General features: G+C 41.5%; 1 protein-coding gene across 7 annotated transcripts in view; it reads left to right on the forward strand.

The window, feature by feature from the left end:
• Positions 1 to 535: 535 nt before the first annotated feature.
• LOC122698580 (SPHK1 interactor, AKAP domain containing) overlaps positions 536 to 16648 on the forward strand; it is a 185230-nt gene continuing 169117 nt past the window's right edge. For 2 of the 7 annotated variants that reach the window (XM_043909789.1, XM_043909790.1), the window contains exon 1: positions 537 to 1109. In XM_043909789.1, the coding sequence (XP_043765724.1) occupies positions 628 to 1109 (482 nt within the window). In that variant the 5' untranslated portion in view covers positions 537 to 627. Of the gene's footprint in view, positions 1110 to 1189; positions 1305 to 1333; positions 1448 to 16648 lie in introns of those variants that run through there. The other 5 variants (XM_043909791.1, XM_043909792.1, XM_043909794.1 and 2 more) reach the window with 5 other exon arrangements.

The following is a 16648-nucleotide window of genomic DNA, read 5'->3' on the forward strand; positions in this document are numbered from 1 at the left end:
TCCAGGCAGGAATACTGGAGTGGGTTGTCATTTCCTTCTCCAAGGGATCTTCCCCACCCAGAGATGGAACCCGCGTGTCTTCTGTATCCTGCATTGACAGGCGGGTTCTTTACCACTAGCGCCACCTGGGAAGCCAGGAAGTCCCATAGCTTTCTTTTAATTTTTTTTTTAAATTTTAATGAAAATGAAGCAGAATCAAGAGTATCTTCATCTTAACAGTCACTTGCAATCATCAATGTCTTCCTTCTTAAAACCAGTGTCATTTTTTGCTCAAGAGGACACTGAAGCAGACATTTACAGATTGTGTGTGTGTGTGTGTGGGTCTGGGTGCTGGCCTCTGACGGATGACCACTGTCAAAGCTTCTGAAATCTCTGCGCACACAGATGAGGTATGAGTGAGTCACAATTAAGCAAAATGAGTTCGATGCAGAATTCTGAGAATCAAATCTAGTCCAGGTAAAGGCAAAAGCAGCTGGCAGATCAAAGAGCATTGCTCTGAGCGATGAACCATGCCTTGGTAGAAGACAAACAGAACGAAAATTCAGGGAGGCAGTTCAAAGGAATGGTGAGCGACCAGTGGGGGGTGGGGGGCATGGGCAGGAGTTGAACCTGAATGTGGCAAAGCGGATGAACAACTTCAGGGCTCAGACGGCTTTACCCCAGGGAGAGACGAGGGAAAGGGATTGTGAGGCGGGGAGAGAGAAATTCTGTCGGAGTCACCTCAGCAGGGCGCCAGCAGAGGCAGGGAAAGCTCGTAAGGCGCCTCTGGCTACCGAGACCCGGGCTGCCTTGGAGGAGGGCAGAAGCTGGGTAGACCGCTTGGAGCTTTGGCCAAGCGCACTTGCAAGCTCAGAGGGGACAACTGGGAGGAGACTATTTGACGGCCGCGGGGTTCAACGCTTCCCTGCCAGGGAGGAGCGCGGCTCCGACCGCCCCGCGCCGCGGTGGTCTCTGCCCGCGCGCCTCGCTGCCCGCGCGCGTCCGTCTCGGCGCTCTGGGAACCGGGTCCTAGCACCGCAGACTTCCCGTCCCTCGCGCGCACTTTCCGTCTTGCCTCTCTCGACGCGCCCCCAGACAATGGATGGCAGCTCCCCGCTCTCCGCACCAAGGTAAGACCCGCTTTCGCCTCTGCCCAAGCTGACGCGCATCCAACTCGGTTCTCTGCTCCGAGTCGCTCGCGAACTTGGCCCGGGGGCGCGGGGCTCCCCAGGACACCGAGGACTCGGAACTTACAGGAAGTCCGGCTGCGGGGCTGCGAGGAGCTTCGCGGTCCCTGTCCACTAGCCCACGGGGAGCGCTGCTGGGTGAGCCTGCGCGCCGGAGCCGCACGGGGTGGGCGAGAGCGCGTGTCCGCCTCTAGGGCGGGGGCCCCGGGAAGCCAGGAGCCGGACTTTCTGCGGACCCGGCCCGGAGAGGGTTTGCGCCTTGAGGGGAGAGCGGTTCCAAGGTAGGGATGGAAACAGGAAGGGAGCAGGATTGGGGTAAAGCACCCCTACATCCCGACCCTGCGGACCCCCTAGGCGAGTATCTGCGGTTGCTGGTGGGGAGGTCGAGGTGGGGGCTATTGCCTCTAACTCTCGACCGACCTAGACCGCGCCCGCTGGCGACCTGGACCAAAAGGACCTCAGTCCGCCCCAGTCCCACCCGCCTCAGTTGCCCCCACACCCCCTGCCCGGCTCCTTAGCATCTCAGGCCTCGAGCGTTCCCTGACTACCCCAGCCCTGGGGTCCTCACGCTGGGAGGTGGGGGCGGCCACCGTAGGCGCTGCCCAGGTGGGGAGCAACACGTTTTCCCTGATGTGCGTTCCGTCCTGTCTCCTCGCTTTGATCGTGCTCGCGCTCAGACTCAGTTCTTTGCGCATTTAGGAAACAGATTTTAGTATTTCTACCCGCGTAAACCTCAGGGGTGAATTGAGGCCGTCGCGCTGGTGGGGTTCCGCCAGCCGGGCAGCTGGGCTTTTGCGCTCTCTGCTCCGCGCGGAGCGTCCATCCTCCTCCTGGAGGAGAGGAAGCTGCTGTGCGCGGATGCAGGTGTCTCTCTGCCGCCCGCACAGCCCCACCTTTCCGAGGCAGAAGGGGCTTCGTGTGGACTATTCTGTCATCCCTTACTTCCTCATTTTCCCCAAGCAAACACCTAGGCAGCTTCTAGCCGAGTGTCAGGCTCTGGAATAAACATTTTGAACTCTAATTCTTGGAGAGCACCTAAATCCATCTGCACCGGCTAAAGCAGACACGGAGCTGATACTATGTTGCCGAGTAGCCGCGATGGAGGTGGGACTGGAGTCAGGGTGGATGGACACCGCTTTTCAAACGTGTTGAAGGCTGCCATCTAGAGACTTGAAGTGTTAATATTTATATTCTGTAAGGAAATAGAGCTTTTCCAACTCCACAGGCATTTCCTCTTAAACATCCCTTCCCTGGGGGTTAGCAGAGGGCTCTTACAAAGGCTTCTAAGCCTCGCCTGAAGCTGCTCCAGTATCAGTGGAGCCAAACACAGTCAAAGTACCACTAAGTCATTCCTTTCTATCCTAATGCACGAAAAGGACAATAAGAACTGCAGGAAAAATTTTTAAAGCTTAAAAGTATATATTGTCACTTAGTTTGGGTCAAAGTGTGACGCATTTGAAATCGAACAAACTGGGGATTCACTTTCTACACCATCTGATCTACTACCTAAGGTCTTTAGAATGGAAATGGTGAGCTGTGTGATTCCAACATTCCAATAAAATACAGACGTTTTTGAGAGGAGAGTGCTTGCTCTAAATCCAGTTTTGCTGATCAATACAGTGGTGCTTGAATCAGGATTATATATCTATTAAACAGCTGAGGCATTTTCTAAAATATTAGAAATACTTTATACCAATTACTCCTTAAAATTATTATTTCTGCACGATTGTAAAATGACCTTTTGAAGAGCAAATGAACTGCCATGAAATTGCTCTGTATCTTGTATTAGCCTGTAAAAATGTTAATATAGAATTAACACCAGCTGCAGCTATAAACCTTTTGAATATTACTGTTTATTTGCAAAGATGCAGCACATTTCCGCAAATCAGTGTGATAATTCAGCTATTTTATGAGCATCCTTATTAATATAAAAATAGTTAAGTTTCACCCCTATTTCATTTACTACAAGAAGTACAATTTCTTCCTGAAGTATTTAATTGGAAGTCATAAATAGTGATATGCAAAAAGTAAACTAAAATTTAAAAACAATGTGTAGAAATTATATTCATTGTACCACTTCTCCACAAAATTTAAATAATTGATGATTGTATACTCTACAAACTTTTCAAGAAAATGGAAATAAAGAGGAAAAATCAAATTGTTATAAATCAAAATTTGTGTTGTCTAAATCTGATATGATTTCAGTATTTAATAAAATTAAGTTAGTGATTATAAATCATTGTTTCTCTTAGGAATTATAAAAGCAATTTGATGCTCCAACAATGGGACAGATAAAACAAAAAGATTTTTTAATATATCAAGTTAGTTAAAGAATATGTGTTTTGTGTGGGCCTTTATATTTTAAAATGTTTAATGAATCAAAGATATAATTGACTGAAATTTTAATCAAACTATTCTGTAGAAATTGATCTTATTTGATTCATACACTGTAGAAATTTTGAAGGATGGTTTTTTTTGAAAGGAATTGTTTATGTTTTTTTGAGTTATTACTCTATATTACCTTACCTCTGTGAAAGCTCCAACTAGTTTTTACTTTGAATATTTTCATCTTTAAATGTGCAATAAATTATGTGGATTACATTACAGTTTTCTTAAAACCACTGTTTATTAAAGCTGGAAGGTGTCTCAAAGAAGGAAGCTAAGCTATGGAACCATGAAATGTTTCCATGTTAGTTGTATAGTAGGCCCAAAACCTGTTTTCTGATTAGTAATCCAGTTCAAGGGAAAAAACAAACACACAAAATCTAAAAAACAAACAAACAAACAAGTTTCTTTTTTTTTAGATCTAAAAGTTTAGGAAGAGATTCTTTCATCATGTCTTTTACAAAAGGTTTATTTGATTTGCCAAGGCCACATAACTAGGGTTTATGAAAACAGAATAGAATCCCAGACTGACAAAATGTGTTGTATTGCCGTAGCACATTATACTACAATGCAGCAGTTACCTCTCACAGAAGGAAAGTTGATCTGACTTATATTGGTAATACTTTGGCCGCCTGATGTGAAGAACTGACTCATTTGAAAAGACCCCATGCTGGGAAAGCTTCAAAGTGGGAGGAGAAGGGGATGACAGAGGATGAGATGGTTGGATGGCATCACCGACTCAATGGACATGAGTTTGAGTAAACTCCGGGAGTTGGTGATGGACAGGGAGGCCTGGTGTGCTATAGTCCATGAGGTCACAAAGAGTCGGACATGACTGAATGACTGAACTGATTGTGTGGATGGTAAAGTTGAAAGTGAAAGTCTCTCAGTTGTGTCTGACTCTTTGCAACCCCATGGACTGTATTGCCTGCCAGGCTCCTCCATCCATGGAATTCTCCGGGTAAGAGTACTGGTGTGGGTAGCTGGTCCCTTCTCCAGGGGATCTTCCTAGCCCAGGGGAAGGGGATCTCAACCCAGGAATCGAACCCAGGTCTCCCGCATTTCAAGTGAATTCTTTACTATCTGAGCCACCAGGGAAGCCCAAGAATACTGGAGTGGGTAGCCTATCCCTTCTCCATGGGATCTTCCAGACCCAGTGATCGAACCAGGGTCTCCTGCATTGCAGGCAGATTCTTTACCAGCTGAGCTACCAGGGAAGTGTGTGAATGGTAAAGTTGGTATTTTATTGTGTTATCCCATATAGGAGGAGGAAATGGCAAGCCACTCCAGTATTCTTGCCTGGGGAATTCTATGGACAGAGGAGCCTGGTGGGTTACAGTGTGTGGGATCGCAGAGTTGGACACAACTGAGTGACTGAGGACATCCCATATGTTAAATTACTTGATCATCACATCCATGTGAGTTAATTACAACAAATATAATTGCCTCCACTAATTTGTTGAAAAAAAATGAAGTAAAAAAAATTAAATGAAGAAAATAATTAGATTTTAAAATTTATACAATAGTATGTAAGAAAGCTCAGTTATCTACAAGTTCTCCTGACTTGAAATTCAGTTTCTTTTTTTGTATTGATTGAAAATTCACACATTATTTTAAATGGGGGTAGAGGAGAAGAGATCCTGGTGCACGGTTTGGACAAATTCTGATGTCATTAGAACACATGGGGGCAGCCTAAAAGCCAGATCATTGTTTAAAGCCAACAAATGCTGAAAATATCATTTTTGCAAACAGAAATAATTTGTCACCTTGACCATGTCTAAGCTTGAATTTCAAATTTAAGAAAGAAGCCTTGTTTTATTTTCTAAATCACTTGCATTTATAATAATTTTGTTCTTTTTGTTCTGTTTGGCTTACTGAATTCTATTTCAGTAATAATTTATTTTTATTGGACTATAGGTGATTTACAATATTGTGTTAGCTTCGGGTGTACAACAAAGTGATTCAGTTATACATGTACATATGCCCATTCTTTTTCAGATACTTTTCCCATTTAGGTTATTACAGAATATTGAGTTGAGTTCCTGTGCTTATGGTAGGTCCTTGTTGATTATCTATTTATGTATACTAGCATGTGCATAGGGAGAAGGAAATGGCAACCCACTCCGGTATTCTTGCCTAGAGAATCCCGTGGACAGAGGAGCCTAGTGGGCTGCTGTCCACAGGGTCGCACAGAGTCGGACACGACTGAAGCGGCTTAGCATGCATGCATTGGAAAAGGAAATGGCAACCCACTCCAGTATTCTTGCCTGGAGAATCCCAGGGACGGGGGAGCCTGGTGGGCTGCCGTCTATGGAGTCGCACAGAGTTGGACACGGCTGAAGCGACTTAGCAGCAGCAGCAGCAGTGTATGTATGTTAATCCCAGACTCCTAGTGTATCCCTCCCCCCACCCATGGCATACTGAATGAGAAAAACATTAAAGAGAGATGTCTGAAAAAATAGATATTTTAATTTAAATTTCCCATCAGTTTAGTTTGACCAAGCCTAAGTTTAGCCTAGCAATATTTCACTAAAGCCCATCAGAATCAAAATTTTGTCTCCGAGAATGTTAGTTCTAGAGGGGGGAAAAAAAAGGCTATTTTTTAAATGGAGCTAACAACCCAATGCTGTAAATGAAAGTCTTCCATTCAAATTCAAAACAAACAGAGAAATTTAAGAGTACATTTACATTTCTGTTTTTTATTTATCAGAAACTCTTAAAGAAGCCATCACTCTTAACAAATTGGGGATCAGGGACAAATATCAGATTCTGTCTTAAATCTAAACTTGAGATTATTCTCTAGACTGAAATGCATGTTCTTTACAAGACCAGGGCTGATGTGGCCACATCCTCTAATTTACAATTCTCAGGGAAGCACTGCTCAGGAGGTGCTGCTGCTGACAGAGGAAAAAAGACTGGGAATTAGTAAATCTTGATGCTCAGGACTCAGATTCTACGTTGCTGAAGGGTAATAAACATCTGGAAAAGAGGTGGGAACTCTGAAGTCAGTTTCCCACAGAAAAATTATTTTAAAAAGTCTTGAAACCCACCATTTACCCTGCATTTCACACCTTGACCCTTTTAGGGGTCCCTGATCTCCATCCTTTTGGTTCCTTTTGAAAAATGTGTATCTGCTGCCAGATAATCAATTTGTAAATGAACTATTAGAGAATGTCTCATTCACAAAGGGTCCATTTGTCTAATATTTATTTGAATGAAGTTTTACTCTAATTAAAGCTTACAACTGAAAAGAATTGTAGGAAGAGGGGGAAAATGGTGTATTTGACATTGGGAGACTACTGGGACATGTGGTGCTTGGTTCTGTTCTGAAATTAATGGCTGTAGCTGTGGAATTGATTGTTTGACTTGTTGATTCTCTACCTCCTCCTGTTTAGAGTAATGCATACTCTACATATACTGATCTGAATCCCTCTCACTTCTAACCTTCTAAAATGCCATGACCTTTATTGTTCATGACCATTATTGGTGGTTTCCCTGGTGGCTCAGATGGTAAAGCGTCTGCCTACAACTCAGGAGACACGGGTTCGATCCCTGGGTCGGGAAGATCCCCTGGAGAAGGAAATGGCAATCCACTCCAGTACTCTTGCCTGGAAGCAGCAAGAAGCAACACTAATCCATTCAAAAAAAGTCCAGCTCAGAGAATCAATTAGTTTGTTGTTAAATCCCTCCAAAAGGCCCACAGAAGGCAGAATAAAAACTTAACTTTTTTGTAAAGACTATAGCATGGTGATTAGGATCCTGGTTCTACCACTTACTACTTTTGTTGTCTTAGTTGTTGAATAGCCCACATAACTCAGACAGGAAATCTCCTTTGTCTGACATTAGCATAGCTATTCCAGCTTTCTTTTGGGTTACCATTTTCCATCTTTTTGCTTATAATCTGTCTCTTCATATTTAAAATTGTTTCTTGTAGACAGGGTATTGTATCTTACTTTTATATTTTATCTGACAATGTTTTTTAATTGATGTGTTTAAATTTAGATCATTCACATTTATTATGATTCTAGATAGGGCTGTGTTAAAAGCCACCAACTAAAGCAACAAAAGCAAAAATAAATGAGATAACCTTGAATTAAGTAGCTTCTGCACAGCAAAGGAAACCATCAACAAATGAAAAGGAAAACATGGGATGAGCGAAAATATTTATAAATAATATATATGATAAAAGATAATATCCAAAGTATATAAAAACTCATACAATTCAATAGCAAACAACAACAGCAACAAATCTAAACAATCTGGTTTTAAAATGGACAGAAAAACTGAATAAACATATTTTTCAAAGTGAAAGTGAAGTTGCTCAATCATGTCCAACTCTTTGCATCCCCATCGACTGTAGCCTACCAGCGTCCTCTGTCCATGGGAATTTCCAGGCAAGAACACTGGAGTGTTCTTGGAGGGTTGCTATTTCCTTCTCCAGGGGATATTCCCAACCCAAGGATCAAACCCAGGTCTCCTGCATTGCGGGCAGACGCTTACCATCTGAGCCACCAGGGAAGCCCTATTTTTCAAAGATGTGCAAATGGCTAACAGGTACTTGAAAGAGTGCTCAACACACTTATTGTCATGGAAACGCAAATCAAAGTCATAAATGAGCTTTCACCTCATATCTGTTAGAATGTTAGCTGTGCTCAATCGTGTCTAACTCTTTACAACCCCAAGGACTGTAGCACACCAGACTCCTCTGTCCTTGGAATTCTCTAGGAAAGAACACTGGAGTGGATAGCCATTTCCTTCTCCAGGGGGTCTTCCCAACCCAAGGATGAAACCCAGGTCTCCTGCATTGCATGCAGATTCTTTACCATCTGAGCCATCAAGGAAGGTTCCTCTGTTAGAATGGCTATCATTAAAATGGCAAGAGATAACAAATGGTAGTGAAGATGTGGAGAAAAGGGAACCTCTACACTGTTGGTAGAAAAGTAAATTGGTACAGCCACCATGAAAAACTGTATGGAGATTCCTCCAAAAATTGAAAGTAGAATGACCATTTGAGCCAGCCATCTCGTTTTAGGTGAAGATAAAAAGAGAGACACGTGGTGGGATGGTGGGTGGAGAGAGAAAGAAAGAAAGAAAGCAGGATCTTGAAGAGATATCTGCACTCTAGTGTTCATTGCAGCCTTATACACAATAGACAGTGTATGTAAACAGCCTAAGTGTTCATCAACAGTGAATGAGTAAATATTTATATGCATGAAGTGTAAAAGTGTTTGTCACTCAGTCATGTCTGACTTTTTGTGACCCCTTGAACTGTGGAAGATACGTGAATATTATTTATCCATGAGAGAGATGGATATCCTGCCATTTGCAGTAACAAATGGCAGGATATCCAAACCCCCTTTTTTGGATTTGGAATGAAAACTGACTTTTACCAGTCCTGTGACCACTGCTGGGTTTTCCAAATTTGCTGACATGCTGAGTGCATCATTTTAACAGTATATGCCTTCAAATTGTAATATACTACCTCACACCCAGTGGAACGGTCTTACAATTACGTGTCCAAATTGTCTTCTCTGATCCTGTGTGCTATTGTCATATATGTTATTTTTATTTCTGTTATAAACACTATTTAATGCTACTATATTTGCTTTAAAAAGTTGGATATTTTAGAAATCAAAAATAAGAAAAAGTGGTTTTTATTTTACCCTCAATTTCTGACACTTACTTGTATAGAGGCAAGCTTCTCTGTCTCATACGTTCTGTCTATAGAACGCCCTTTCACATCGCTATCATGCAGGTCTGCTGGCAGTGAATTCTCTCAGTGTTTATTTATCTAAAATGTCTGTTTTTCCTTCACTTTTTGAATCATACTTTTTATGAGTATGGAGTCCTGGGTTGAAAAAACTTTCTTTTCATTGTATTAAAGATGTCATTCCTTTGTATTTGGGCTTCTGTGGTTTCTGCCAAGAAACTGTTTTCATTCTTATCTTTGTTCCTTTCTATGTCACGTGTGTTTTTTCCCCTGCCTGTCTTCCTAATTTTCTTTTTGTCTCTTGTTTGGAGCAGTTTTAATGTGATATGCCAACGAGTGAGTATATATGTTTGTGTGTGTGTGTATGTGTGTGTGTGTGTATGTTTGTGTGTGTTTGTGTGTATGTGTGTGTATGTGTGTGTGTGTTTGTGTGTGTTTATGTGTGTGTGTGTGTATGTGTGTGTGTATTTGTTTGTGTGTGTGTGTGTGTTTGTGTGTGTGTGTGTGTTTATCCTGCCCCGTGTTCTCTGAGCTTCTCTCTGTGGTTTGATGTCTTATTATTAATTCTGAAAATATTAAGCTAAAATTGTAATAGGCTGGTTCGATATGTTGCTTTATCCCCTGGAAGAGCATTTTTACCTTGCCTTTTCATGTGGCTTATAATATTTTTACTGAAACCCAGATACCTTGGTAGGATAACATTTCCCCAAGTGGAAACTGGAAGTCAGTGCTACTATTTAATGCACGTTTTAAAGAATACGCTTAGGCTTAGAGAGGTTAAATGACTCACCCAAGGTCATTCAACTAGTGAGTGACAGATGCCATACTTCACCCTTGGTTTTTAGACTCCAAATCCTATGTTGTCTGATTATATGACTGTTACTCTGTACTTCCTAATGTATGTACATTCCCACTCTGGAGGCCTCCAGGACTCTTATTGATGCCATATGGCTTTATTTATTTCAGACATTTTTGACCTCCTATCTCCAAGAAAGCTACTGAAGCATGCATAATGATGAGTAAGAAATGGTTCTTGCCCTTCATAAGGTCACCAAGTAGTTTTAAAATGTCATTATTTTTTCTGAATGCTTTTTGATTCCATCTTTCTCAACATATGGCCTCTGAATCAAAAGCAGCTGCAAAGACAGGTGGATGCTCGAAGAAATTTTGAGTCAGCCATAAGAAAGCAATGGAAACCTAGAGCATGATGGACTAAAAAATTAAGACATTAATTTAAAAGTTTGTATCTATATCCAGTGGAGTCTAAAAATTCAGACGCTAACACCTCTACCTGAAAACCATGCTGCGTTCCTGCCTGAGAAAGAAAAAGTGACATATCCAAACAAATGGCTTGAGAGAACTCTTCTTGGAAAAAAAATAGCATACAGACCAATGTACTTCTTTTTATTCCTTTCATTTTAAATACATGTTACTGATATCTTGAAATAGTTAACAGAAATTCTTAGAGTATTCATGGCTTTTGGAATAAAAGTTAGTCTTTAGAAATGTAAACATATGGGAGTTCCCTGGCAGTCCAGTTAAGACATAGTGCTTCCATTGCAGGGGACGTAGGTTTGACCCCTGATCAGGGAACTGAGATCCCTGGCAGTATGGCCAACAATTTTTTAAATGTAAAGATATTATTTTCATTTTCTATATTAATTCAGCAAATTGCCACCAAATCAGTAGATTAGCACCCAAATACATTATTTTATGATTCTGTATGTCAGAAGTCTGACATGGGCCACACTGGGATAAAATCAAAGCGTTAGCAGGGTTGCATTCTTTTCTGGAAAGTTTCAGTTCAGTTCAGTCACTCAGCCATGTCCGACTCTTTGTGACCCCGTGGACTGCAGCATGCCAGGCTTCCCTGTCCATCACCAACTCCTGGAGCTTACTCAAACTCATGTCCATTGAATCGGTGATGCCATCCAACCATCTCATCCTTTGTCTTCCCCTTCTCCTCTTGCCTTTAGTCTTTCCCAGCATCAGGCTTTTTTCCAATGAGTCAGTTCTTCGCATCAGGTGGCCACAGTATGGGAGTTTCAGCTTCAGCATCTGGAAGGTTTAGGAGGAATCTATTTCCTTGTGTTTTCCAACTTCAGGAAACTGCTGGAAGTCCTTGCCTCATGACCCCCTTCCTCCGTCTTCAAAGTCGGCAATGGTGGGTTGAGTTCTTACATCCCATTCTTCTAACTTCTGACCTCCTCTTCAGCCTCTCTTTTCCACTTTTGAAACCTTGTGCTTACATTGGATCCACCCAGACAGTCCAGGATAATGTCCAAATATCAAGGTCATGGATTAATAACCTAAACGCCATCTAGAATCTTGATTCTGCTTTGCCATGTAACAATATTCCTAGATAGTGGGGATTTGAACATGAACATCTTTTTAGGCCCATTGTTCTATCACAAGCATTAATTAAACTAAAAAAAGTGTATCATGCTGGCTTTCAAATTGCACTTGAGAGGCTACTAGGAGTAATTTCTCTCTCCCTCTTTCTCCCTCTCCTCACCCTCCTTCTTTATTAAATAAAAGGGAAGAGTGATAGGACTGTTTGTTCCTCCACTGCAATATGCAATTCATTCAATGTAGCCAAAGTGAAACAACCACCCAATTACAGAATCTTATTCAATAACATAAGGCCGGATTGGGGTGTACTTGAAGACCTAACAGATTTCACTGTTTGGCACATCTCTATATTGCAATGGTCATTAGTGATAGTCAGGAAATATTTCCAATTGTGTTCCTAAGCATAAAGCCAGGTTGTCCTTGCTTGTCTCCTTTGTACAAGGTATGATCACATGATTTGCTTGAGCCAATGCAAGGTGGGGCTTCCCTCCTAGCTCAGTTGGTAAAGAATCTGCCTGCAATGCAGGAGACCCCAGTTTGATTCCTGGGTCGGGAAGATCCACTGGAGAAGTACTAGGCCAGCCACTCCAGTATACTTGGGCTTCCCTCGTGGCTCAGCTGGCAAAGAATCCACCTGCAATGCGGGAGACCTGGGCTCGATCCCTGGATTGGGAAGATCCCCTGGAGAAGGGAAAGGCTACTCACTCCAGTATTCTGGCCTGGAGAATTCCATTGACTGTATAGTTCATGGGGTTGCAAAGAGTTGGACATGACTAAGTGACTTTCACTTCACTTCACTTCAATGCAAGGTGTGCAGAAGAGACATGTGTCTCATCCAGGTGGAAGTGTTAAAGAGCCCATATATGATTTTGTTTCACTTCTCCTGCTTTCTGCCCTGCTAGGTAATGAGTTCACATAGTGGCTGCTCCATCAGCCTGAGTTTCAGAAGGAGCACAGTGTGGAACACAGCCCCCAGTAAATCATGATGGCTATGTAGGATAAGCAAGAAATAGATCTTTGTCATTTTAACCCCCTGAGATTTTGGAGTTGTTTGATAATGCAGCATCACCCAACCCACTATATCTGACCCTGCCACCTTTGGGGTTGAAATGGCAGGTGGTCCGGTGGGTGGGTGACTCGCTTGTGAAGGTTTTCAAAGGATCTCACAGGTTCTTGTCTTGCTCTGAACTTCAAAAGATCCTCATCACTATCTAACGGTATACTCTTGGTGTAGTAATACAAGAATGGGGTTGGAGAAAGGGAGGAATGGAATTCACCTTGACTAATTCATGAAGCAGTCAGGAACCAGGTCCTTTGGGCCAGCCCCAGGTAATAACAATAAATACAGTGTGGCCTGTAGGTCTCCCATCCTAGGGACATGGGGTGTGAACTAGGATTCTCAGTCATCCTGGTGTCAGTTCACACCCTTCCCATTTCACAATCTCACACAGCTGCTGCTATTTAAGGACATAGTGCATCATGTGGGATTCTCAGGTGGCTCAGTGGTGAAGAATCCACCTGTCAATGCAGCAGACGTGGGTTCAGTTCCTGGTTTGGGAAGATCCCCTGGAGAAGGAAATGGCAACCCACCCCAGCATTCTTGCCTGAAAAATCCCATGGACAGAGGAGCCTGGCAGGCCAATGTCCATGGGATCACAAAGAGTGGGACATGATTTAGTGACTGAACAACAACTGCATCATGCACACATTTAACTCATACAAATTCAATACTACATGTTCATTTTCCTTCTTTCCTTCTCCCATTTCTCTTCCTCTCTTTGATTTTTAAAAATATGGTAGTTCAGTTCAGTTTAGTTGCTCAGTCATGTCCTACTCTTTGCGACCCCATGGACTGCAGCACTCCAGGCTTCCCTGTCCATCACCAACTCCCAGAGCTTGCTCAAACTCATGTCCATAGAGTCAGAGGTGCCATTCAACTATCTCATCCTCTGTCATCCCCTTCTCTTCCTGCCTTCAATCTTTCCCATCATCAAGGTCTTTTCCAATGAGTCAGTTCTTCAAATCAGGTGGCCAAAATATTGGAGTTTCAGCTTCAGCATCAGGCCTTCCAATGAATATTCAGGGTTGATTTCCATTAGGATTGACTGGTTGGATCTCCTTGCAGTCCAAGGGACTCTCAAGAATCTTTGTTGGAGAAGGGAATGGTAAACCACTTCAGTATTCTTGCCTTGAGAACACCATGAACAGTATGAAAAGGCAAAAAAAAAAATATGGTAAACTTATGTTAATGTGTATTTCTGTCACATTGCACATTTCTATATAGCATACACACACCAAAAGAAAAAAAAAAAACACCACACTTTATTAGGCTTTTTTTTTTTTTTTTTGCAAAATCTAACATGCTATGATTTATAAGCTTCTTAAAGGATTTTCAAAGGTTATTTTGACTGCCCACAATTTTCAAGATAGGCTATGACATTAGACCTGAAATCCCACAGTAACTGCTTCTCTGCTTCCCAGTGGTTGTCAAAACACTGATTTTGGTAACCTGTCACCACAAGAAGAGGATGACTGGAAAGTTAATCAGTCAGCACTCTCCCCTGGCTCCTTCACCATCCAGGGATGGAGTAAGACCCAGTTCCTGCCCTCGTTGCATTTCATCTTGGTGGCAGTTGAACTTTGTGAGGAAGGAGACATGCTGGGAAATTGACACACAACACCCAGTGACTAGATCCTCTTCATTTCTTGAGGGACCTCTCTCAGGCTACCAAACTGATCAGTTCTCTTCCTGATTCTGAGCACATTGACATGAGGGAGAGGTGACCCCTAACTTCTTAAAACAAGTTTTCCCTAATGAGAAACTTACCTAAAATATAGACCTTCTGAAACATGCTCAACCCTCTGTGCTGAGTAGGTGGGAACCCACTGAGAATGGGATCTTGGAGCTATAACGATGTTGATAATGGCCACTTTGCTCAAGCCTTTTCCTTTACAGATTAAAAAACTGAATTCAGGAAAAATTAAATGAATTAATCAAATTATACAGATATTAATATTTATAGATGCGTATGTGCCTACTTAGTCACGTCTGACTCTTTGAGACCCCTTGGACTCTAGCCCACCAGGCTTCTCTGTCCATGGGATTTCCCAGGCAAGAATACTGGAGTGGGCTGCCATTTCCTTCTCCAGGGGATCTTCCTTCTCCAGGGATCAAACCCGAGTCTCCTGAATCTTCGGCGTTGGCAGGCGGATTCCTGACCACCGAGCCACTTGGGAGAGTCAGGGAGCCAAGAATGAATCCCTCAGCTCCTGATTCCTATGCTTATCACTGCAGTGGATTTATTTAAAATAATAATAATAATAACTAATAATAACTCCAAAACGTAGTTGGAAGCTCTTGGCATTTTCCAATACTACAGAACTTGTCAATCACCTATGTCTAAATACCTTTCTTATTTTTCCTTAAAATACTAATATTTTTATGACTGCTTGTCTCCATTTCACTTCAACTGCCAGTAATGCCAGAAACAAATCAAAAGTTTAATTATAACAGCAATTTAGGAGTTTATAACTTAAATATCTATCCTGTTTTTAACCATGATACTAACCACTTATCATAATGTCTATTTTCCTTAGCCCTAATTTTTAAACTATGTCTGATCATTTTATTGTACATAGATTTTCTATGTGTGTGCATGCATGCTCAGCTGTGTCCAACTGTTTGTGACCGCATGGACTGTAGTCTGCCAGGCTCCTCAGTCCATGAGATTTCCCAGGCAAGAATGCTGGAGTGGGTTGCCATTTCCTACTCAAGGGGATCTTTCCAACTCAGGGATCGAACCTGAGTGTCCTGCGTTGGCAGGCAGATTCTTTACTACTGTACCACCTGGGAAGCCCATGTTTTCTAATAATTGTCATATATTTTTAGTGGAACAAGATGGAATATACATTATTAAACCAATTATACAGTCAATCAATTGATTATAAGCAATGCAAAAGAATAATGTTCCTGCATATTAGAGGAATTAAATTGATCTGTGGCAAGTTGGAACTCATATGAATCAATGGCCTATACATATTAATTAAACCTACCTTAAAGACAGACTTACTGTATGTGAAATGTTATAAGCAATTTCTACAAAATGATTATCAGATGATTAACATTAAAGCAATACTGACTGTTTTAGAATAAATATAAAATAAAATGTGAAAGCTTTGTGAAACATAATTCTCAATTATTTATTAAACATGATGTTATGATTGTTTAGTCACTAAGTCGTGTCTTACTCTTGTGGCCCCATGGACTATAAACTGCCAGGCTCCTCTGTCCATGGGATTCTCCAGGCAATAGTACTGGAGTGGGTTGCCATTTCCTTCTCCAGGGGATCTTCCCAACCCAGGGATTGAACCTGGGTCTCCTGCATTGCAGGCAGATTCTTTACCAACTGAGCTATGAGGGAAGCCCAAATATGATGTTACATATGATGTATGTGCATATGTAATGAATTTCAATTTGTATCAAGGATATTAATAGCTAAAAGTGCAATTTTTAGTTTGTACATTTTATATTTTATAGTACTTTGCTCAGGGATTAAAATGCATTAAATAAAATAATAAGAATTTTAAAATATTTACTTTTGCTTTGAAAGATACAAGGAGAATTGATAATTTTCTCACATACTTCAGTATTAACATATGTTCAACAACAAGTTGCTTCTCTTGTTAAAATCTATAATTTTTAACATAAAAAGAACATAATAAGACTTCAGTAAATGACTTTTGATACCTTGTGCCTATGAATAAATTGATCTGTTCAATTACAGTTTGAGCAACTGACTCTTCCACTTAATTTATGAAGACAAATAATTTATCTGGTTAATTCAAAACAAAAATCATATAAAAATCAAAGACTGATTGGAGACATTTTTTTCTAAGTGAAATATTGGCTCCACCTAATGTGCTCATTGCTGACTCATACACTCAGTATAACCTGATGATTTTTACCTCTAATTTTTTTTCTGAATGAATCAATGATGCTTCAAAACAGCAATTAAAAATTCATGCACTTTACTTA

Source organism: Cervus elaphus, chromosome 8 (genome assembly GCF_910594005.1).
Source record: "Cervus elaphus chromosome 8, mCerEla1.1, whole genome shotgun sequence".
Lineage (NCBI taxonomy): Eukaryota > Metazoa > Chordata > Mammalia > Artiodactyla > Cervidae > Cervus > Cervus elaphus.